Source organism: Oncorhynchus tshawytscha, linkage group LG02 (assembly GCF_018296145.1).
Source record: "Oncorhynchus tshawytscha isolate Ot180627B linkage group LG02, Otsh_v2.0, whole genome shotgun sequence".
Classification (NCBI taxonomy): domain Eukaryota; kingdom Metazoa; phylum Chordata; class Actinopteri; order Salmoniformes; family Salmonidae; genus Oncorhynchus; species Oncorhynchus tshawytscha.
This window is the reverse complement of record NC_056430.1, coordinates 36,839,048-36,862,495: the sequence shown is the minus strand read 5'-3', so window position 1 is coordinate 36,862,495 and position 23,448 is coordinate 36,839,048. Positions and strand designations below refer to the sequence as shown.

Sequence of the window (23,448 nt, the reverse complement as noted above, 5' to 3'; positions counted from 1 at the left end):
TTCCTCCATGGCCTGCTTACTCACCAGAAGTCACCTGTTGAGCATGTTTGGGATGCTCTGGATCTACGTGTATCAAATCAAATCAAATTGTATTTGTCACATACACATGGTTAGCAGATGTTAATGCGAGTGTAGCGTAATGCTTGTGCTTCCAGTTCCGACAATGCAGTAATAATCCAACAAGTAATCTAACTAACAATTCCCAAAAAAAACTACTGTCTTGTACACAGTGTAAGGGGATAAAGGATATGTACATAAAGATATATGAATGAGTGATGGTACAGAGCAGCATAGGCAAGATACAGTAGATGGTATCGAGTACAGTATATACATATGAGATGAGTATGTAAACAAAGTGGCATAGTTAAAGTGGCTAGTGATACATGTAATTACATAAGGATGCAGTAGATGATATAGAGTACAGTATATACGTATACATATGAGATGAATAATGTAGGGTATGTAAACATTATATTAGGTAGCATTGTTTAAAGTGGCTAGTGATATATTTTACATCATTTCCCATCAATTCCCATTATTAAAGTGGCTGGAGTTGAGTCAGTGTGTTGGCAGCAGCCACTCAATGTTAGTGGTGGCTGTTTAACAGTCTGATGGCCTTGAGATAGAAGCTGTTTTTCAGTCTCTCGGTCCCAGCTTTGATGCACCTGTACTGACCTCGCCTTCTGGATGATAGCAGGGTGAACAGGCAGTAGCTCGGGTGGTTGTTGTCCTTGATCTTTATGGCCTTCCTGTAACATCGGGTGGTGTAGGTGTCCTGGAGGGCAGGTAGTTTGCCCCCGGTGATGCGTTGTGCAGACCTCACTACCCTCTGGAGAGCCTTACGGTTGTGGGCGGAGCAGTTGCCGTACCAGGCGGTGATACAGCCCGCCAGGATGCTCTCGATTGTGCATCTGTAGAAGTTTGTGAGTGCTTTTGGTGACAAGCAGAATTTCTTCAGCCTCCTGAGGTTGAAGAGGCGCTGCTGTGCCTTCTTCACGATGCTGTCTGTGTGAGTGGACCAATTCAGTTTGTCTGTGATGTGTATGCCGAGGAACTTAAAACTTACTACCCTCTCCACTACTGTTCCATCGATGTGGATAGGGGGGTGTTCCCTCTGCTGTTTCCTGAAGTCCACAATCATCTCCTTAGTTTTGTTGACGTTGAGTGTGAGGTTATTTTCCTGACACCACACTCCGAGGGCCCTCACCTCCTCCCTGTAGGCTGTCTCGTCGTTGTTGGTAATCAAGCCTACCACTGTTGTGTCGTCCGCAAACTTGATGATTGAGTTGGAGGCGTGCGTGGCCACGCAGTCGTGGGTGAACAGGGAGTACAGGAGAGGGCTCAGAACGCACCCTTGTGGGGCCCCAGTGTTGAGGATCAGCGGGGTGGAGATGTTGTTGCCTACCCTCACCACCTGGGGGCGGCCCGTCAGGAAGTCCAGTACCCAGTTGCACAGGGCGGGTCGAGACCCAGGGTCTCGAGCTTGATGACGAGCTTGGAGGGTACTATGGTGTTGAATGCCGAGCTGTAGTCGATGAACAGCATTCTCACATAGGTATTCCTCTTGTCTAGATGGGTTAGGGCAGTGTGCAGTGTGGTTGAGATTGCATCGTCTGTGGACCTATTTGGGCGGTAAGCAAATTGGAGTGGGTCTAGGGTGTCAGGTAGGGTGGAGGTGATATGGTCCTTGACTAGTCTCTCAAAGCACTTCATGATGACGGAAGTGAGTGCTACGGGGCGGTAGTCGTTTAGCTCAGTTACCTTATCTTTCTTGGGAACAGGAACAATGGTGGCCCTCTTGAAACATGTGGGAACAGCAGACTGGTATAGGGATTGATTGAATATGTCCGTGAACACACCGGCCAGCTGGTCTGCGCATGCTCTGAGGGCGCGGCTGGGGATGCCGTCTGGGCCTGCAGCCTTGCGAGGGTTAACACGTTTAATGTTTTACTCACCTCGGCTGCAGTAAAGGAGAGTCTGCATGTTTTCGTTGCAGGCTGTGTCAGTGGCACTGTATTGTCCTCAAAGCGGGCAAAAAAGTTATTTAGTCTGCCTGGGAGCAAGAAATCCTGGTCCGTGACTGGGCTGGTTTTCTTCTTGTAGTCCGTGATTGACTGTAGACCCTGCCACATACCTCTTGTGTCTGAGCTGTTGAATTGAGATTCTACTTTGTCTCTATACTGACGCTTAGCTTGTTTGATAGCCTTGCGGAGGGAATAGCTGCACTGTTTGTATTCGGTCATGTTACCAGTCACCTTGCCCTGATTAAAAGCAGTGGTTCGCGCTTTCAGTTTCATGCGAATGCTGCCATCAATCCACGGTTTCTGGTTAGGGAATGTTTTAATCGTTGCTATGGGAACGACATCTTCAACGCACGTTCTAATGAACTCGCACACCGAATCAGCGTATTCCTCAATGTTGTTATCTGACGCAATACGAAACATATCGCAGTCCACGTGATGGAAGCAGTCTTGGAGTGTGGAATCAGCTTGGTCGGACCAGCGTTGGACAGACCTCATCGTGGGAGCTTCTTGTTTTAGTTTGACAGCGTGTTCCAGTTCCCACCAATATCCAGCAACTTCGCACAGCGATTGAAGAGTGGGACAACATTCCACAGGCCACAATCAACAGCCTGATCAACTCTATGTGAAGGAAATATGTGCTGCATGAGGCAAATGGTGGCCACATCAGATACTGAGTGATTTTCTGAACCACGCCCCCAATTTTTTTAAAAGATATCTGTGACCAACAGATGCATATCTGTATTCCCAGTCATGTGCAATCCATAGATTAGGGCCTAATTAATTCATTTCAATTGACTGATTTCCTTATAATTAAATAACATTTTATTGGTCACATACACATGGTTAGCAGATGTTATTGCGAGTGTAGCAAACGGCTTGTGCTTCTAGTTCCGACAGTGCAGCAATATCTAACAAGTAATCTAACATTTCCACAACAACTACCTAATACACACACGTCTAAGTAAAGGAATGGAATAAGAATATATACACATATATATATGGATGAGCAATGACAGAGCGGCATAGGCAAGATGCAATAGATGGTATAAAAGATAGTATATACATATGAGATGAGTAATGCAAGATATGCAAACATTATTAAAGTGGCATTATTAAAGTGACTAGTGATCCATTTATTAAAGTGGCCAATGATTTCAAGTCTGTATATAGGCAGCAGCCTCTCTGTGCTAGTGATGGCTGTTTAACAGTCTGATGGCCTTGAAATAGAAGCTGTTTTTCAGTCTCTCGATCCCAGCATTGATGCACCTGTACTGACCTCGCCTTCTGGATGGTAGTGGGGTGAACAGGCAGTGGCTCGGGTGGTTGTTGTCCTTGATGATCTTTCTGGCCTTCCTGTGACATCGGGTGGTGTAGGTGTCTTGGAGGGCAGGTAGTTTGCCCATAGTGATGCGTTGTGCAGACCGCACCACCCTCTGGAGAGCCTTGCGGTTGTGGGCAGGCAGATGCCGTACCAGGCGGGGATACAGCCCGACAGGATTCTCTCAATTGTGCATCTGTAAGAGTTTGTGAGGGTTTTAGGTGACAAGACAAATTTTTTCAGCCTCCTGAGTTTGAAGAGGCGCTGTTGTGCCTTCTTCACCACACTGTCTGTGTGGGTGGACCATTTCAGTTTGTTCATGATGTGTACGCCGAGAAACTTAAAACTTTCCACCTTCTCCACTGCTGTCCCGTCGATGTGGATAGGGGGGTGCTCCCTCTGCTGTTTCCTGAAGTCCACGATCATCTCCTTTGTTTGTTGACTTTGAGTGAGAGGTTGTCTTCCTGACACCACACTCTGAGTGCCCTCACCTCCTCTCTGTAGGCTGTCTCGTCATTGTTGGTCATCAAGCCTGCTACTGTTGTGTCGTCTGCAAAATTGATGATTGAGTTGGAGGAAGCATGGCTACTCAGTCATTGGTGAACAGAGAGTACAGGAGGAGGCTGAGCACGCACCCTTGTGGGGCCCCAGTGTTGAGGATCAGGGAAGTGGAGATGTTTCCTACTTTCACCACCGGGGGGCGGCCTGTCTGGAAGTCCAGGACCCAATTGCACAGGGCGGTGCTGAAACCCAGGGACTCAAGATTAATGATGAGTTTGGAGGGTACTATGGTGTTGAATGCTGAGCTGTAGTCATTGAACAGCATTCTTACATAGGTATTCCTCTTGTCCAGATGGGATAGGGCAGTGTGCAGTGTGATGGCGATTGCATCATCTGTGGACATATTGGGCGGTAAGCAAATTGAAGTGGGTCTAGGGTAACAGGTAAGGTGGACGTGATATAATCTTTGACTAGCCTCTCAAAGCACTTCATGATGACATAAGTGAGTGCTACGGGGCGACAGTCATTTAGTTCAGTTACCTTTGCCTTCTTGGGTACAGGAACAATGGTGGCCATCTTGAAGTATGTGGGGACAGCAGATTGAATATGTCCGTAAACACACGAGGCAACTGGTCTGAACTGTAACTCAGTCAAATCTTCGAAATTATAGCATGTTGCATTTATATTCTTGTTCAGTGTATATTTAGTAGTCCTACACACTGAGCTATGAAAACAATGACTAACATTAAATGAATAATTTATATTGTGCCATTCTTGTAAGTCTTTGTGGTTAACTGCAATGATTAACTGATTAAATGTGATTTGCCTGACTGCAATTTATTTAACTACCGAAATATGTCTTGATACAAATGAAATCTCATATTCATAATGAATTACACATATATAGGCACAGTACATAACTGCTACATTCCGAATTACAACTTATTAATGAATTACAGTTTTTAATGGTGGTGTTTGATTAACAGACAATGTAGCCTATATCTGCATTGCTTATATTCAATATCATAAAGACAGGTCATATATAACAATATGGATACCATTCCGTGTTGGTCAAGTGTGTCATAACCAAGTAACTTTGTCACATCATGATGCTTTTATTCAAAATCCGTCAAACTTCTATGATGTTCCATTAAAATGAATGTTATACCCTTATGCTGTGCTTATAAATGTGTAATTTACCGACTCTGAATCAGTTAATATAAATAGTTATTAAATGACTGTAAACTACAGAACTGTCGTGTCATTCTGTGCATAATTTCACGTTAATGCCCAAAGGGCGCAGTTCTATGTGTGGTTAATGCCGCGTTCAAGTACTAGTCGGAACTAGGAAACTCGGAAATGTCTTACTTGCTAACTGGTTGAAAGCGGCACGCGTATATCCTCAACCAGTTAGCAAGTCGGAAATGTCCTAGTTTCCTAGTTCCAACTAGTACTTGAACGCGGCATATATGACTAATGTCTGAAACATGACAATGACGTATGGCTATACACGTTTCTTGAATCGGAAACAACGTGGTCTTAAACTTGTGCAATATGACGCATATATAATTCACCTACTGCCCTGGTATATCATAAAGTTTGGCCAGCAGGAGTGATCTACGGCGCAGTGAACTCCACGACGGAGTGGCGATGCTTCATTACGAAAAACACGTGAGGACATGCTCTGACGCTCTGGCTGTCGTGTCATTGGCTACCCATGCTGGGTTCACGAGGTTTAAAAGTGACGGCGTCTAGTAGCCTATCAGCATTGACCATATCTAACCAGCTGCCACAGAGAACATATAACACACACAGACCCATTTGACCCAATTGTATAATAATGTGTTATAACCTAGGTGTAGGCAGAGCTTCTGCGTCACTCTTCATTACTTCTTTATTCAAAATTCGTTAGCATATATGATAATAAAACACGAGGCGCACGTACTAAGAGCCCCTCCAGCAGAGCCCAATGACCTACATTCAAATCCGTGTCTAACCACCGAAAACATGGGCACTCGGGATTCCTATGTGGTGCCTTTACTTAGGACACCACATTGTATTTGAGAAAGCTTTGCTGCTTGATATGTGTTCTCTCAAGTAATTGATGTTGACCCACATTCCCACCACGATTCATGCCAATTTCCGATGCTGTGATTCTAGGAAAAAACGAATCGCTTCTGAAGGCAGAACTTGATAGCGAGATGGAGGGAGCGGTAGCACGGTGAGCTCCGCCTCCTTCCCATGTGCTAGCCCTGGCTAGCCCCCTCTCCGTCCACCCTTCTTATCGCAAGGCCTCATATATTTGCATAGAATGTATGTCAGTAGGACACAAGGCTCGGCGGCTCACATGCCGCGCGCACATGCAACCGAGCTTTACTAGCCTCCCAAATGTTGAGAGTCCAACGGTTTCGCCTCCACTCTAGCTCTCCACCAATGAAAACGTGCGAACGAATAAAGGGCTAGAGGAGGGTGGGGGGTGTACAAGAGGTGGATGAGATACTCTATTAGAGCGTGACAGATGCAGTCAGAGAAAGAGAGAGTGTGAGTGTAATCCTTGGCATACAAAACAGAGGTTGAAGGGACAAAAAAAATTGTCACATTTCTCAGACACCTGAAAACGTGCTGGTGTAGTGTGGGCGCGGTGTATTGCCTATTAATGAGTGGGTGTGCCTAAACTACTTTCACACTTTTGACTTTGGAGATGTTCATGGTGACTGACTGGCACTAAAGCAGAATGCTTGGGATTTCTTTTCAAATAATGCTTGTTATGTTACAGTGATAGTTTACTGTACACCACACGACCTACGAACACCAAGCGAAGCAGGCTCGAGGCAGCAAGGCACTGAATTACACACCTTGGAGACGATTTGCAAATATTTCGTCAAACGATACCAGTTTAGGTTTTGCTGATCTTTAAATCAGTTTCGATTTTTTTTCCACACTTGACGGGTTTGATTGACCCCCAATGACCTGCGCACAGTCTCATTGCTCTTATTGGGATTCCCGCTCTATGCTTTCTTGGCGGTTCATGACTATTTCACCTATATCAACGAAACTCCTCATTGACGCAAAGAGACAAACCAACATTGAATAATTCCAATACCGTTTAGAATCAACCAAATACCGGAAAAAATGGACAACAGCCCTGGTGAGTTCCATTTCCAAGTTATAACCAATCAATGCTATTGTCAGTTGTAGGCTAAAACGTAAATGTATTTGCGAATACACTACTTGTAAATTAACACTACTGAGTAAATGTAATGTGTGCTGTTTAGGTATATTCCTTCACTGTGTTTGGTACACGTACCGTGCGTAGTGGTAATGAGTTCATTGATAATGTCATGATCATGTATTGCCCGAGGCTTTTTTGTATTCCCCCCAACCCTACCACCACTTCGGCAGATAATATGTATTGCTACTAATAGCTATTTTCGCTCACATAAACAGCATATGTAGTTAACTAGTTATACATACATTCGTAATTTCCTTTTTCTGCAAGGGATGGATTTTTACCCACAGCGGCCAATCCACCATTCATTCTGTTTTTAACTCCAACCATCCGATGTCCACAGATTAACCCATCTTTTTATAATACAATTTTTGCTATGACCTTTTGCAATACATCCCTCCATTTGAAGTGAAATGCTACTTCGGTGAGGTATTGGACATATACTTATTTCGCGTATTTACTTTCTATCGTGTAATAAGTAATGTTTTAGGTTACCTATTTTTAAAATGTTTATATTGTAGTATACATTGGAGATAAGAAGATAGGTTCTATCTGGAATTGCGATTCCTATCCCAATGGCACAACTTTACATGAGCACTGATAATGCTCGGTGCCTGCAATTAACGCGGTTTTGTTAACTATATCTCAAAACTGGCTTTTGTATAATTTTGCTGCTATTTTGTCAAAGATAGATGGGCTAAATCTAAATTTGAATGCCAAGTGTGTTTTTGGGTAAAGGCTAATGTGAGTGATGCTTATGGTTTGGAGGGAGTGGGTTGTCGTATGGCATGCCACAATCTTTGCTATTTTGCGGCGACTGAGCTGACCGCTACTTCCCGATTCCCTACATGTAAATAACAAATTGACGTTCAGTACCGGTCCCACTTTACACGCTCGGTCAGTCCCTGGTGCCTGCACGTGCTGGTCGGCACTTAATGTGACTATTCCATTATTGATTTAGTGTTAGCTCCTTTTACATAATAGCAATTTTATGGATTGCCTTTGATTGGAGAGTTGAGAATTGTTGGTGTAATTGAATCAAACCGGATTACAAGGGGAAAACGAAACCGTTCCAAATCCTTTCATCAGCAGCACTACTCCAGAAAGGCATTTTCAGAACTTCTCAAGCTTGTTCAGTGCTGCTGGGCATCATAACTTTTTTCTCTCTCAATGGTGTGTCAAGGACCTATCACGCCAATTCCATAGACATGAGAGACAAAACCATTTTAAAAAGAGCTGGTCCTGACATGAAGGCCACATTTGAACAGTTAACAGCTATTCAAGCCAGGTCTAAATTGAGTAGGTGGTGAATTGGTCATAAAAACTGTTATTATGAAATATTGTCTTCCCTGATCTACTGCAGGCACCAGCAGAGCTACAGTCAAAACATTTTTACCAATATAAAATGTACAATATAACAAAATATACCAAATACAAAATATGGAATACAAAAAGTAGTAATTCAGATATGAATTACCCAAAATGTATTTCAATATATGCATATGTTTGGGTGCCAAACATATCCTATCAGTTAGTGGGTCATTGGCATCAGTGGAATGATGACCACTAGCCAACTCTCAGTAATGGGGAGTGTTCAACCTTTATTTCAACTGATATGTTGACCAAGTTGGCCTCCATAGTCCATGAATTCATAGCAGTGAATGAATCTCCATGGCAGGTCACAATATGGGAGTGGTTCCCTTATAAAGGGAAACCCTGTAAGCCTACGAGGTGACACAATTTAGATATAAAGATAATAGATAATAATATATTAAAGATATTCAAATTGCGTTAATTCAATAGATAATTGCCTTTTGAGTCAGGTACCATGAATAATATGAGGTAATTACCATAACGGTCATATTATGACACATTTGAGGCTGGAATAACTCAATTGCCAAGTATATTTCCACAAAGACAGCAGGGATTGTGACAGTGGCATTGATAATGAATGACCTAGTCCCCTATTTACAGCCATGTTCTCAAGTCTAATAAGTATCTTAGCTATTATTTGCATGGCAACAGTCTGATAATGGTCGGCATCATGCGCCTGATTTACCCGAGTTCCCACCTTGCCTGTCTAGAGCCGACTTCACGTGCATAAACCTCCGCATCCACGTGCAGCGCGTGATTCCCACCCTTGCCTTCATATTTTTAATCTCCCTTGCGCTCTCCCCTCGCTCACTCACAGCCTTTCCGGGAACTCCTACTCACAGCCTTTCCGGGAACTCTGTTTTGCTGCTGCCAGAATTTGGTCAGTGGGTCAGAACGTTTTAGTACCCTATTCACTAGATTAATGTTGACTTCTTTACGCCGATATATTTTAATTTGGAAAGACAACTGAATAGTTTGATATACAGTATATTCAATATAGTGGATATTGTGATACTTTTGTAATACATGGTAGCAATACACAAAATGTCACATGTTGAGAATACATTGTAGCAATGGTTCACTCACCGATATCACAAATTACCCTGACAAGTAGCAAATTCAAATTCTCTAAATTCAGGTTGGAGGGTAGGCTGGCCTATATCTATAATATAGTTTATATGGTGGATCAAAATACACTGTTTTCTATGTCATAAAGTTTCTATAGGCTTCTACTCCAAGATACACTAATTGTTATATTGCCCCACTTCTTCTGCCAATAAATGCAAAGACTGCTATTCTGTCAATCATCAGAGCCGGATGGGAAGTTAATATGAGTAACTGGACAATATATATATATATATATTTTAAAAAATTTAAAAAATTTGAACCTTTATTTAACTAGGCAAGTCAGTTAAGACCTAATTCTTATTTACAATTGACGGCCTACACCGGCCAAACCCAGACGACGCTGGGCCAATTGTGCTCCGCCTTATGGGACTCCCAATCACAGCCAGTTGTGATTGCCTGGATTTATCATTATTAATCTACTGGTATCCAATGTAATTGTGTGTATAACCAGTGGTTCACCCCAGTCTTATTCACTGTAATTTATTTATAGATTTACCATGTCAATGTAACACACCAAACACTTACAAATGGCGAGGTTGAGATGATAGATTAGGCCAATGAGATGATAGGTTAGACAAGGAGGCAGTGTCTGGGATGTCTGGAGGGAAAGAAGAAGGGAGGGAGTGAGTAAGGGTCACCAAGAGAGAGGGGGCAAAGGAGGACACGTTCCTGAGCACTCCCTCCAGCCAACCCACTATCAGATTAGCTCACCATGAGTCTCCTCACCCGACATGAGCCATGGACGTTTATCTGACTTCCAACGAAGCAGTGGAGTTAAAGCTGACCTCAACCTTAGTGACAGAGTACAGCGGTTTCACAACAGCAGTGGTTATATTACCATTATAGCTGTGTGACTATAGTACAGGGGTGAAGGTGAGAACTCAGAAGCCTGATTGTCAGATGGTAAGGGACATGGGCTTGCCTTTCAATAAACTAAACCGATAGTCACTATATTAACATGTTAGAAATGACAGGATTACAATATTATTGATGAGCTATTTGGTCTTCATTGATATGCATTTCAGTCCAAGCTGAGTTTTTTTCCACCTGTCTCAAGACTCACGGCCAAGTATACACACACGTCACCTGGCTGTCTCCCTTCTTTTCTATGCCCTAAGAGTGGGTGAGACCTCCATTAAAGGGGGAGGGAATAAGGAGGGGTTAGTTACTGTCTATGTTTATCCTAGCTCTGAGTCATACAGCCCTTCCCCACCTGTGTCATAGCATAGTGCTCCAGGGAGGGGCCTTTCCTCGAGCCACCTGGCCAGGCTCAGATTTCTGGTGAATTATGCTGTCTGCCATAGAGAAGGTCAGGGGTCAGGTCCCCCTCACTGGGCTGCCACTTGACAATGTAAACCAAACCAACAGCTCAGGACTATATGAGTGTGTGTCAATAGAGGGGGTGGGGGTGGATTTAAAGTCCGACATTTCAGGTAGAGGGGAAGCTCTGCCACACGCAAACAGTGAAGCCCCAGCAGTTATCACAGTCGGTGTTGGCACATGCTGGCAGAGGAATTATAGTCAGGCACACTCACTTTAAGCTAAACAGAATATACCAGCCAGCAGCACTTGTCTCCTCCAGCAGAGAGAGAAACACAGCTATTGTTTCAGATAGCACAATGATGGGTTTGACCTGTATTGAAAACATGTAATGCTGACTGAAATTATATTAAAATCGCTTTTTCATCCTCCAGACAAGCTACCCCCCCCCCCCGGGGTTCCGGTGACTCAGTGGAATGCAATACACGCACAGCAGCCTGTCCTCTCTCATTCAAACGTAAACCCTCTCTCTTTCAACCGTGAGCTCTCAGCAGCCTGTTATTGTACTGCGACTGTTGTCTACACGGGACTGCGGAAAGCGCCTTGTGTGTCAGGAGTCCATGTGAGTCGGCGGTTGTGTGGCAGGCAGTTTGAGCAAGCTCCGGGCGCATGAACAGGGAAAAGCGAGGCTTGCTGTTAGCGCGAGGAGGCAGCTGGCTGGCTGGCTGAACATACACGTGAGGGGCTGTCGCTCTTCTCGTACACAGAGCACAATCTTTATAGGGAGGGAGGGGTAGAGAGGTGGGGAGAGGGAGGGAGTTATGAGCCATTTCCGAGTTTAGTACGAACTTGCTTTGGAACGTTCTAGAACTTTTGAGTGGGCGCGGTACGGTACAATTTATATAGCCTAGATTTTTTTCTTACAAAATCTGGAAATGTTTTAAATACTTTTTACATTATTTTGTTTTTGTATATATTCAAGGTCTCACATCAAACACAGAATTAGTCAAAGCTAAAATGATAATGCTTTTTTGAAATCTTATAAATCCACATTTTGGAAAAAGACTATTGACAAAGATCTGGTTGGCCCCGAGGCTAGACTTGACCTCATTTTCCCGACACATTCTGACCTTCTATTACCTTTTACCAGCTTCTCTGAGACTGATTGTGGTTTAAATATCGACCTCGGGCAGGAGGTGTGTTCATGTTTGGTAACCCAGCCAAGTGCCTATTGCTCAACACTTATCTGTTAGTTGACCTACCTACCTTCGACACAGATATGAATCTAGATATCTTTGCACAGCTAGTTTGCTGACAGCATAGCCTAATGTCTGCTTCCTTGTGACATGGTAACACTAACTGCCCTCCCTCTCTCTCCTCTCATCTTTGCACTCCAGGTGGTGTGATACTGTATGCTGGATCATCTGGTAGTGCCAGCCCCAGCCCTGGCAGCCCCTCCAGCGGGTACCAGACCCAGTCCCCCCGGTCCTCCCACTCCCAACCCTCATCTCCTGAGCCTGTCTCGTTCCCCGAGATCGGCCCTCTGAAGAGAGAAAGAGGGGAGAACAGGGGTGGGCCCTCGCCCAAACTAGTCTTCCAGTTCCCTGAAGCCAATGCCACTACAGCCGCTACATCCTCTGGAAACACCTACGCCCACCCTATGGTGGCCAAGAGGCCCTGCAGTTTCACTGGCACCTTCACCAGTAAGTACCACTTCTACTGGCTTTCTTTCTTTCTTCTTATATTTTTCTATTGTAATGTCTAACCAATCATTCCTATTTCTGTCTACCTCACAGAGACAGGAGGCATGGTGCTCCTGTGTAAGGTGTGTGGGGACATCGCGTCTGGCTTCCATTACGGCGTTCACGCCTGTGAAGGCTGCAAGGGTTTCTTCCGGCGCAGCATCCAGCAGAACATCCACTACAAGATGTGTGTGAAGAACGAGAGCTGCCTGATCATGCGCATGAACCGCAACCGCTGCCAGCACTGCCGCTTCAAGAAGTGTCTCTACGTGGGCATGTCCAGAGATGGTAAGATAACATTCTATCTTCCTCTCCCTCTTTTTCTCTCCTCTGGCCCATAGTTTCTGATTGATGACAGAAGCAGTTGGGGAGTCCCAGTAGTCATCAGTCATGGGGAAAACTGTGGCAAATACGGTTTATTTCTGGAAATTAGGCCACAGGCCGCTTCATTACCCTCCGTGTTAGGTTGAATGTGTTTGCACATATATTAGAAGTATTACCACAAAGTCTATAACATACAGGCATTTAATAGGTCATGTTCTAATGGTAAACTATTAGAATGTTATTGGAGGATAGTACAGTTGGTACAGTTAGAGGCTCAGCTCCATCCCTCTCCTGTATGACATCATTTCCCTACAGGCCACCATACCCTCCAGAGGTATCTATAAACTAGGTGATAATAAATCATCTTCTTTTCTGGAGCAAACCTTTTGAGGTGACCTATAAAAGGAAAATGCTATAGAGGAGGAAAATGATCCACCATTGCACCAATTACCCAACAAAGCTCAAAGCATAGGTTTGGCCTTTTCGCTCTATATGTTATTTTAATACTTCTGTTATTTGAAGATGTATTTTAGGAATGCAAGGCATTTATATTTAAAACCACATTTGATGTCACTTACCTACCCCCTTTTTCCATCTTTTTACCCTTCACTCTCATTCAATCATCCTCTAATTCCCTCCCTCCCTCCCTCCTTTCACATTCCCTCTCGCCCATGATACTCTCTTTCGCCCTTTCATTACCATTTCACCCCTTTACTCATACCCTATTACCCTCTCACTCTTTCCACTCCGCCACTCTGACCACTCCTCCCTCACTCTGTCACTCACAATGACAACGTTTACTCTAGCTGACCCAAGAACCTACTTTGTGTTTCTTAACAGGGACACAGAGGAAGGAGCTAGAGAGCAAGAGTCAGCGAGGGGTGAGGTAGAAAGAGGAAGAGAGAGATCAGGGGGAAGGGGTGTAGCATACAGTAGCAGACTATAAATAGGTTTGCCAGAGGACGTGTGCTATGGAGAGGGGGATGGAAGGAATGGAGAGATGAAGAGGAGAGGAAGGGGGGTGGTAAACCATGTATTTTCATGGTCGATTGAAACAGACTGGTTATAGAGAGAGGAGAAAAGCTCCCCCAGCTTTCTTTACCCTGTAGGAGTAGTCAGTAATAATACAACACAGGGATTGCATTCCCAATCAGTGTCAGGGAGTAAAGGTTGAATTAGACTGATAAGTAATAGGCTACTGCTATACCAGCTCCAGTCACTGCCATCTGTATTATCCATTCATTGGCTAACGTATTTTCCCCATGTCCTCCTCCGCAGCTGTGCGTTTTGGGCGTATCCCAAAGCGTGAAAAGCAGAGGCTATTGGACGAGATGCAGAGCTACATGAATAGCCTCAACGAATCAGCATCCATGGAGATTGATTCCTCCCCTTCTTCCTCTGAGGCCCCGGCCAGCCCAGAACCTGGCGAGTCCATTTCCACTGCCTACCGCAACATCTTTGCCCAAGAGGATGTGAAGCCAGTAATCAAGATGGTCGTCAACAGCAACAACATCCGCAACAATCCAGCACATGATTCTGGCTACGCTCACCCCGCACCCCAAACCCACTCCCATTCCAACCCCTCTCAGGGGTACCAGTCACATCCCACACAAAGCTACCAGACCCCCCCTCGCTACCCACGCAACAACAATGTTGACAACGCCCAATATACCTACCAACCATCATCCAATCAGAGTCAATGCCCAATGTCCAATGGCAGCCAGTCTGCTCAGACCTTCCAAGCCAATCACAACAACTTTTCAGCCGGCGAGTCTCTAAACCAGACCACATGCCCCTGGAAGTTGAGTGGAGGCGCCAAAGTTCTGGTGAGTCTCGTTAAATCTCAGTATATGTACTGTATGTACAATGCATGGGTCATAGAGCCATTCTAACCGTCTCCCTCTTTCTCAGGCATGTCCCCTGAACGCATGTCCCGTGGCGTCCCGTGACCGATCCAGCCAGCAGATCTGGGACGCCTTTTCCCAGTGCTTCACCCCGGCCGTCAAGGAGGTGGTGGAGTTTGCCAAGAGCATCCCCGGGTTCCAGAGTCTCAGCCAGCATGACCAGGTCATGCTGCTTAAGGCTGGCACCTTCCAGGTGCTGATGGTCAGGTTCTGCTCACTGTTTGACCCCAAGGAGAAGACGGTGACCTTCCTGAACGGCCAGACATACCCCCTGACATCCCTGCGGGCGCTGGGTATGGGCTCTCTGCTGGACGCCATGTTTGAGTTTAGTGAGAACCTGGGATCTCTGGGCCTGGAGCCCGACGAGATGGCCCTCTTCATGGCTGTGGTGCTAGTGTCTGCCGGTAAGAGACTCATAAGAAACACACGCTTCTCTAAATATTTTTTAAAAATCACAGATGTTTAGATTTTTCACCATGTATATAACATTGTCTCCTCTCTCAGACTGTTCAGGTGTGGCGGATGTAGTTGCAGTGGAGCAGCTTCAGGAGAGTCTGATCAAAGCCCTGCGCTCGCTCATCACCCGCCGCTGCCCCGACGACAGCGCCCTCTTCCCCAAGCTGCTGCTGCGCCTGCCCGACCTGCGCACCCTCAACAACATGCACTCCGACAAGCTGCTGGCCTTTAGCATCGACCCCTAAGGGCCTGAAGGAACCACAGCCCGCAGGGGCACCCACTGACTACCGGACCCCCGAAAGGGGCAGTCCTCTTGGTGAACACCCTCATGACTCCTTCACTCCAGCCATAAGCCAGCAGCCGGTCATCCTCAGGCTCTCTTCAATGGGCTGTGTGTGCTGGAGCTAGGACTGGGGCAGAAGCAGGGTTGGACAGGGTGAATGAGTGGACTGAGAGGCATCTCAGAGAAAAATGGATAATAGGAGGGAGTCTCTTGAACTATGACCTCATGAACAATACTCACAGCTGGTAGAATCTCTCATAGACGTATAATCTGCCTAACAAGTTGGTGTGCTGGGAGTTAGACAGCAAATCCTCATCTTAGTCCAACTTAACTCCCATAGTTGAAGGACGAGAGTCTACAAATCCTCCATTACCCATATTTCCCAATGATAGTGACAGTGACTGAAGACCAAAAGACGGTTCCATTCCTCCTCTCTCATTTCGCGCATCACTATGTCCTCCTGTCCTGCCACAGACAGACAGAAAACCAGCAAGAAGGAAGCACACCCTTTTCACAAGAGAAAGGGACATTTTCTTTCTACACATTCAAACACAGCACTTTCCATACATCAACAAGCCCACATGACAGAGCAATAGCAATGTATAACACACTATTAGATCCCTAACTGACTGTGTATGCACTGTTAAAACAGCCTAAGATATTTTCAAAATCATGTCATGAATCTTTTTGGAAATCCAATATTTGGGATTTGATGAGAAAATGTATTATTTACATTTGTAAGAATTGAGAGTATGAAGCATTATATTTGAATACTGTAATCAGGGAGACATTTGGTCATTTTAGACCTAATTTGTCGGGTTATATGTATTAAGGTATTCTATTGTTGAACATATTGTACATAATATTTGAGACTGGTTCCTACTTCATTTGAGTTGATTGCTGTATGATGTTAGCACTATTGAAGACACAAAGCGGGGGTGCTATGTTTGAGAGGTGCACGATTGTGTGTGTGTGTGTGGGGGGTGCAAGGTATGCATCTACTGTATGGGGCCAGTGATCTTCCTGTCATGAACTGATCCTTACAACCCCCAACACTCATTCTTACTGATGGAACCGGTGCACAAACCGTGTAAAAAAAAAAAAAAAATGTTTGATTTGAACCTACATTATTGAAATATAACTATTGTTGATTGATTGATGCATTACCTTGTGTATATTTTGTAAATGTTTCATGGTTAAACTTCTTCCATAGAGAACCAATATTAAATGAGATGGTATACTGTACTTCTTGTGTATGACTCTTCACTCGTTTCTGTGTGTTATTGACTTATATAAAAGCCACTAACACTATTAACCATACCCAACACACCACGCTGCACAACAGAGGCAAAGCAGTAACCTAGCAAAGTAAGGTCACTTTTAACAATGATGTTCCAGCTTTTGTCACCCATTATACCAAATGAATGATAATGGGCATCAGATCAATTGAGTGCCTTGTTACAGGCTGTTAAGGGCATTTGTATCAGTGTGTGTATATAAGCACACAGTTCACAGGTTAACACAAACTCGTCCTTGAAGAGCAGATATAACAAAGAACCATGCAGGGACAGAATGATTAGGATGCGAACTGTGTCAAATATATTTGATAGAAAATAATGTGGGTAAATGTGTCAAGTGTGTGTTTCTCCATCTACGTTGCTTACTTTTTGTAGTTTTAGGCTGTGTTTCTGTATAGCACTTTGTGACATCTGCTGATGTAAAAAGGGCTTCATAAATACATTTGATTGATTGATTGTCTGAACACTACTTGTCGCAGAGCTAGATACAGATGAGAGTTGGGACGTGTCCACGCAGAGCTAGATACAGATGAGAGTTGGGACGTGTCCACGCAGAGCTAGATACAGATGAGAGTTGGGACGTGTCCACGCAGAGCTAGATACAGATGAGAGTTGGGACGTGTCCACGCAGAGCTAGATACAGATGAGAGTTGGGACGTGTCCACGCAGAGCTAGATACAGATGAGAGTTGGGACGTGTCCACGCAGAGCTAGATACAGATGAGAGTTGGGACGTGTCCACGCAGAGCTAGATACAGACGAGAGTTGGGACGTGTCCACGCAGAGCTAGATACAGATGAGAGTTGGGACGTGTCCACGCAGAGCTAGATACAGATGAGAGTTGGGACGTGTCCACGCAGAGCTAGATACAGATAAGAGTTGGGACGTGTCCACGCAGAGCTAGATACAGATGAGAGTTGGGACGTGTCCACGCAGAGCTAGATACAGATAAGAGTTGGGACGTGTCCACGCAGAGCTAGATACAGATGAGAGTTGGGACGTGTCCACGCAGAGCTAGATACAGATGAGAGTTGGGACGTGTCCACGCAGAGCTAGATACAGATAAGAGTTGGGACGTGTCCACGCAGAGCTAGATACAGATGAGAGTTGGGACGTGTCCACGCAGAGCTAGATACAGATGAGAGTTGGGACGTGTCCACGCAGAGCTAGATACAGATGAGAGTTGGGACGTGTCCACGCAGAGCTAGATACAGATAAGAGTTGGGACGTGTCCACTCAGAGCTAGATACAGAGGAGAGTTGGGACGTGTCCACTCAGAGCTAGATACAGATTAGAGTTGGGACGTGTCCACGCAGAGCTAGGTACAGATTAGAGTTCGGATGTGTCCACAGTGCATCTGAAATCTGTACTTTTCTGGAGATTAAGAAAATAAGGATTTCGATCAGATAGAAAGTGTCCATGCATTTGTGTGTGTCCTTGTGAAGGTAAAAATATAATGACCAGAGCAAGATACAGAGGGCATTCAGAGGGCATCTAACATCTGGAGGGCCCACACACACACCCCAGCACCCTTGTAGCCATGACCCTGGGCAAAGATGATCTATTATATTGACAAGATAGTCGACTCTAACAATGGAAATACAGTACATATCATCAAATATGGAATGCATGCGGAAGGAGGCGAGATCAGATAGGAGCATTCCGGCCAATGAGAGGGCAGATACACGTGTGAACAACAGGGCCTCGTTCAGTACATTTTTACGTTCTGGAACATTCAATTGAAGGGAAACGGTGCTGTACTGAACAGTTGAAAAACTCTGAGGGGTTGGGTAACGCTGTCAAGCATGGCCACTGCCATTTAAATACATTTGTCATTGGTTCAAGATATAAAGTTGCTAAAGTGCTACCTGTGTCCACTTATATCAGTGCATTCATAACAACCAAACCATTGCGAAACGTCTATTTGATCAAATAAGCCTCATGTAGCAAATGAGCAATTCCATTATAAGTTCTCTCTCATTGAACTCCATACAAAAATTCCTAATTTCGTGGTCTTATTTTCGTGGACAGATTTTGGGCAGAGCAAATCCTCTCGCTTCAACTCTTCCTCTCTGCCTAGGTAGGAAATAATCAAGGTAACCAGTCACATGTCTATGAGTTTTATATCAGTGCCCTGTCCCCTAAATTAGGGCATTCACATCAGACAGATGTGAATTAAAGTACTTTAATAGCAGTTTTATGTTTGAAAATGTTTACTGCGAGTGAAGCTAAATATTCACTTTGCCCCCAGATTGACGGCATCTTTACCTGATTTTACCCTCAAATATTGTAGTTTGTCAAGGGAGCCAAAACCTCCCAAGTGTTTTTCAGCTATGAGAGCAGATTTGGGAAGGTATAAATAGAACCAACCTTTGGGAACATTGGGAACATAATGAAGGGTACATTTGTGTAGAACACTGCTCTGTCTGGAACACACAGTAAACCGACTAAAACAGATCTTCATGCGCCACCTACAGGACAGTTACAGCTAAAGCGTTAACAAGTGCGTCACAGACTATATATAACATGAGAAGAATGAAGAACAAAAAGAATGTCATTAAGAACATACGTTTATAAAGTCTGAAAAATAAGACTCGCTAAACTTGTGGAGTATATCGTCGGTCAATTATGAACCAAATGTCCGAATTGTTAACAGTTAACTGGTTGTTGTTATACGCGTGCCCGCCTTCAACGAATTAGTAAATAATTTCAGTTCCCTTCTTCCGACTAGTACGTGAACGCGGATTTACAGTGCTATTCTTACGTGTGGATAAAGAACCATACAGCAGAGTAGGACACCATAACTTTACAGATAGTACACTATCACCATCTAGTGTTCATAATGACACAGAGTGTTGCTGACTCGTATGGAGTACGATTGCCACTGGGTGCTAATATATGGTCAGTTTTGTGTTTCCCCCCTTAATGATTAAGGGTAGACCTTAAGGAAGATAAGCTTGGTCCTAGATCAGTGCCTAAATACAATTTAAGCAACATCAATTCAATTCAATTCAATTAAAGGGGCTTTATTGGCATGGGAAACATGTGTTAACATTGCCAAAGCAAGTGAGGTAGATAATATATAAAGTGAAATAAACAATAAAAATTAACAGTAAACATTACACATACAGAAGTTTCAAAACAATAAAGACATTACAAATGTCATATTATATATACAGTGTTTTAACAATGTACAAATGGCAAAGGACACAAGATAAAATAAATAAGCATAAATATGGGTTGTATTTACAATGGTGTGTGTTCTTCACTGGTTGCCCTTTTCTTGTGGCATCAGGTCACAAATCTTGCTGCTGTGATTGCACACTGTGGAATTTCACCCAGTAGATATGGGAGTTTTTCTAAATTGGATTTGTTTTCGAATTCTTTGTGGATCTGTGTAATCTGAGGGAAATATGTTTCTCTAATATGGTCATACATTGGGCAGGAGGTTAGGAAGTGCAGCTCAGTTTCCAACATCTCTATCTAATGGGTCTGGACTCTTGATTCCATAGGCTGAAACTAAGCTGTCAAGACTAAACGTTTAGTTTTACAGTTGACAAGCTTCACACTGTTGAAATTAGTTTATCAGTCTTTATTTATTTAAGCAGGATTGTTACAAAACCAACTAGCCATCCAGCACAAGGATAAGCCTGTTCTCGCTATGTCTAGGTGATTTAGGCTTGACTAACTGTGCTATAACCTGTCTGAATGTGTGCATTTAACGTGAAGGTAAGTCAACATACGTGATCAGGGTGTTGGCTGCGTGTGCCTAGAAAGATAGCTTACTTACCAGCAGCTACAGACTGTACACCACATAATGTAATATACCCAAAACATTTTGGTATCCATTACTGGACGTTTGCAGGTTGCCTATGCAAAACGTCGCCATAGATCAGGGATCATCAGTTAGATTCAGCTGCAGGAGGATTTTTACTTGAGCCGGATGATCAGGGGGCCAGAACATAATTACTAATTATTTGTGGACTGCAAATTGACAGCAAGAAACAGCTCTAATATTTGACTAAAACAGTCATTTCAAACCTTGCTTACATTTGTATATGATCACATATATATCTATATTATGTGTGGGTTTACTTTGGAACATATTTCTAAAATGTAACAAACTTAGAGCTGAGTTGTTGGTGTGGAGGGGGGGGGCAGCGGGCCGCCAGTTGGGGAACCTTGATTACAATCAAATAACATTTTATTCATCACATGCTTCGTAAACAACAGGTGTTCCCTTCCCAACAATACAAAGATATTTTGTTGTTGTTGAAATAATAGAAGAGAGAAACATGTAATAATAAAAGTAATAATAGACAACACAATGAGTGACGATAACTTGGCTGTATATAAGGGGTGCCAGTACCGAGTCGATGTGTAGGGGTACGAGGTATTTGAGGTAGCAGCAGAGTATGTGAAGAGTCAAAAATGTGTACAAAAGGTGTCAATTCAGACAGCAGCTATTTGGTTAACTATTCAGCAGTCTTATGGCTTGGGGGTGAAGCTGTTCAGGGTCCTGTTTGTTCCAGACATGGAGCTTGCTGTGTGGTAGCAGAGAGAGCAGTCTATGACTTGGGTGGCTTGAGTCTTTGACAATTTTTAGGGCCTTCCTCTGACACAGCCTTGTATAGAGGTCCCGGATGGCAGGGATCTCAGCCCCATTGATGTACTGAGCCATACGCACTACTCTCTGTAGCGCCTTGTGGTCGGATGCCAAACAGTTGCCATACCAAGCGGTGATGCAGCCAGTCAAGATGCTCTCAATGGTGCAGCTGTAGAGCCTGTTGAGGATTTGAGGGCCCATACCAAATTTTTTCTGCCTCCTGAGGGAGAAGAGGTGTTGTCGTGCCTTTTTCACGAGTGTGTTGGTGTGTTTGGACCATGATAGATACTTAGTGATGTGGACATCGAGAAACTTGAAGCTCTTGACCCGTTTCACTACAGCCCCATCAATGTGAATGGGGGTGTGCTCAGCCCTCTGTTTCCTGTAGTCCACGATCAGCTCCTTTTCCTTGCTGACGTTGAGGAAGAGGTTGTTGTCCTGGCACCACACTGCCAGGTCTCTGACCTCCTCCCTATAGGCTGTCTCATTGTTGTCAGTGATCAGCCCTATCACCATCGAGTCGTCGGCAAACTTAATGACAGTCCCTTTGTAATCCATGATAATTTGCAAGTCCTGCCACATCCGACGAGCATCAGAGCTGGCGTAGTAGGATTCGATCTTAGTCCTGTATTGATGCTTGGCCTGTTTGATGGTTCGTCAGAGAGGGAAGCGGGATTACTTATAAGTGTCCTGGTTAGTGTCCCGCTCAATGAAATCAGCAGCTCAAGCCTTTAGCTCAGTGCGGATGTTGCCTGTAATCCATGGCTTTTGGTTGGGATAGGTATTTATGTTCACTGTGGGGACGACGCCGTTGACGTCATTATCAATGAAGCCGGTGACTGGTGCGGTAAACTCCTTAATGCCATCGGATGAGTCCCGGAACATATTCCAGTCTCTGCTAACGAAAGAGTCCCACAGCTTGTCATCCGCTTCATCTGACCACTTCCATATTGAGCTTGTCACTGGTAATTCCTGTTTGAGTTTTTGCTTGTAAGAAGGAATCAGGAGGATAGAGTTATGGACAGATTTGCCAAACAAATCTGGTATTGGCGATACTATCTTCGCTCTCGATTTCTCGGCCAAACGTATCTTCTAAAATCTCCTCGTCCAGCTGCAGGTGGTTTGTTTGAATTTAGAAAATGCTCCGTTATTAATAGAAATCAATTTTTTTTCTACATGAGGTAATCCAACAATGTGTACGACATAATGACACTGACCTGGGATGGGGAGTGTGCCAAGGAAGCACCTGGTGATGGCGGCGAGTAGTGAGGATGCGGCGATGGAGCATATGGAGAGAGGGTTGGAGAAGCAACGGCTGTGCTGGAATGCGTGGAATATGGATGATAGTTCTCATGACATGATATGGGTCGGGAGGATGAGTGTCAAGGACCTGAATGGTCTGTGGTGGAAAGTAAATAGGAAAAAGAGAGACCATGCTACTGAAAGCAGTTTAGCTTTTAGCGAAGAGAGTGTGAAGAGGGTGAAGGTAGGGAACAAGAGTAATGATGTGTCAGAGTGGAAAGTTGTGATGATGTTTGATTAACCAATGCCGTAAAGAAAGAGATAGGTGAAGTAAAACTAGCCCGGTTCATTGGAAATGGTAGACTGTTAATATTCTGTGCTAGCTGTGCTCAGCAAGGGAAGTAGATCAAAAGCCATGTTCCTGGAGCTTATGCTAAAGTTAAATGGAGTCATGTCTGTGGTCCCACTGTCTATGTCCATAGATGATATTAAAGAAAATGTGAAGGGATGTATAGTGATTGAGGTGAAAGGTTGATCTGCAGGAAAGAGGGATGAAGAAAGGAAAGCTTATCAGTGGTTCTTAGGTTTGAGAAGGTTTTGCCTGAAAAAGTACAGATCGGATTAATTATTTTCAATGTCAGAGAATTTGTCCCATCCCCATTGTGGTGTTTTAAATCCCGAAGAATGGGACATGCAGCTGCTCAGTGTGAAGGAAAGAAAATATGTGCCAAGTGTGGAGGGGAACATGATTATGGTGACT

The 23,448-nt window shown here is 44.2% G+C and overlaps 1 protein-coding gene across 1 annotated transcript; it reads left to right on the top strand.

Annotated features, from left to right (window-relative positions):
* The first annotated feature begins 6,347 nt into the window (after positions 1-6,347).
* On the top strand, positions 6,348-16,788 carry LOC112216740 (nuclear receptor subfamily 1 group D member 1). The gene is made up of 6 exons (XM_024376784.2): positions 6,348-6,991; positions 12,232-12,537; positions 12,631-12,864; positions 14,179-14,726; positions 14,812-15,208; positions 15,309-16,788. Exons 1-6 carry the CDS (start codon positions 6,976-6,978, stop codon positions 15,503-15,505), a joined length of 1,698 nt encoding a protein of 565 aa, XP_024232552.1. The 5' UTR covers positions 6,348-6,975; the 3' UTR covers positions 15,506-16,788.
* Positions 16,789-23,448: the final 6,660 nt, after the last annotated feature.

Coding starts and splice junctions, on each gene's coding strand:
- LOC112216740 (XM_024376784.2), top strand. Junction 12,538..12,630: donor TTTCACTGGCACCTTCACCA/GTAAGTACCACT, acceptor TCTACCTCACAG/AGACAGGAGGCATGGTGCTC. Junction 15,209..15,308: donor TGTGGTGCTAGTGTCTGCCG/GTAAGAGACTCA, acceptor CTCCTCTCTCAG/ACTGTTCAGGTGTGGCGGAT.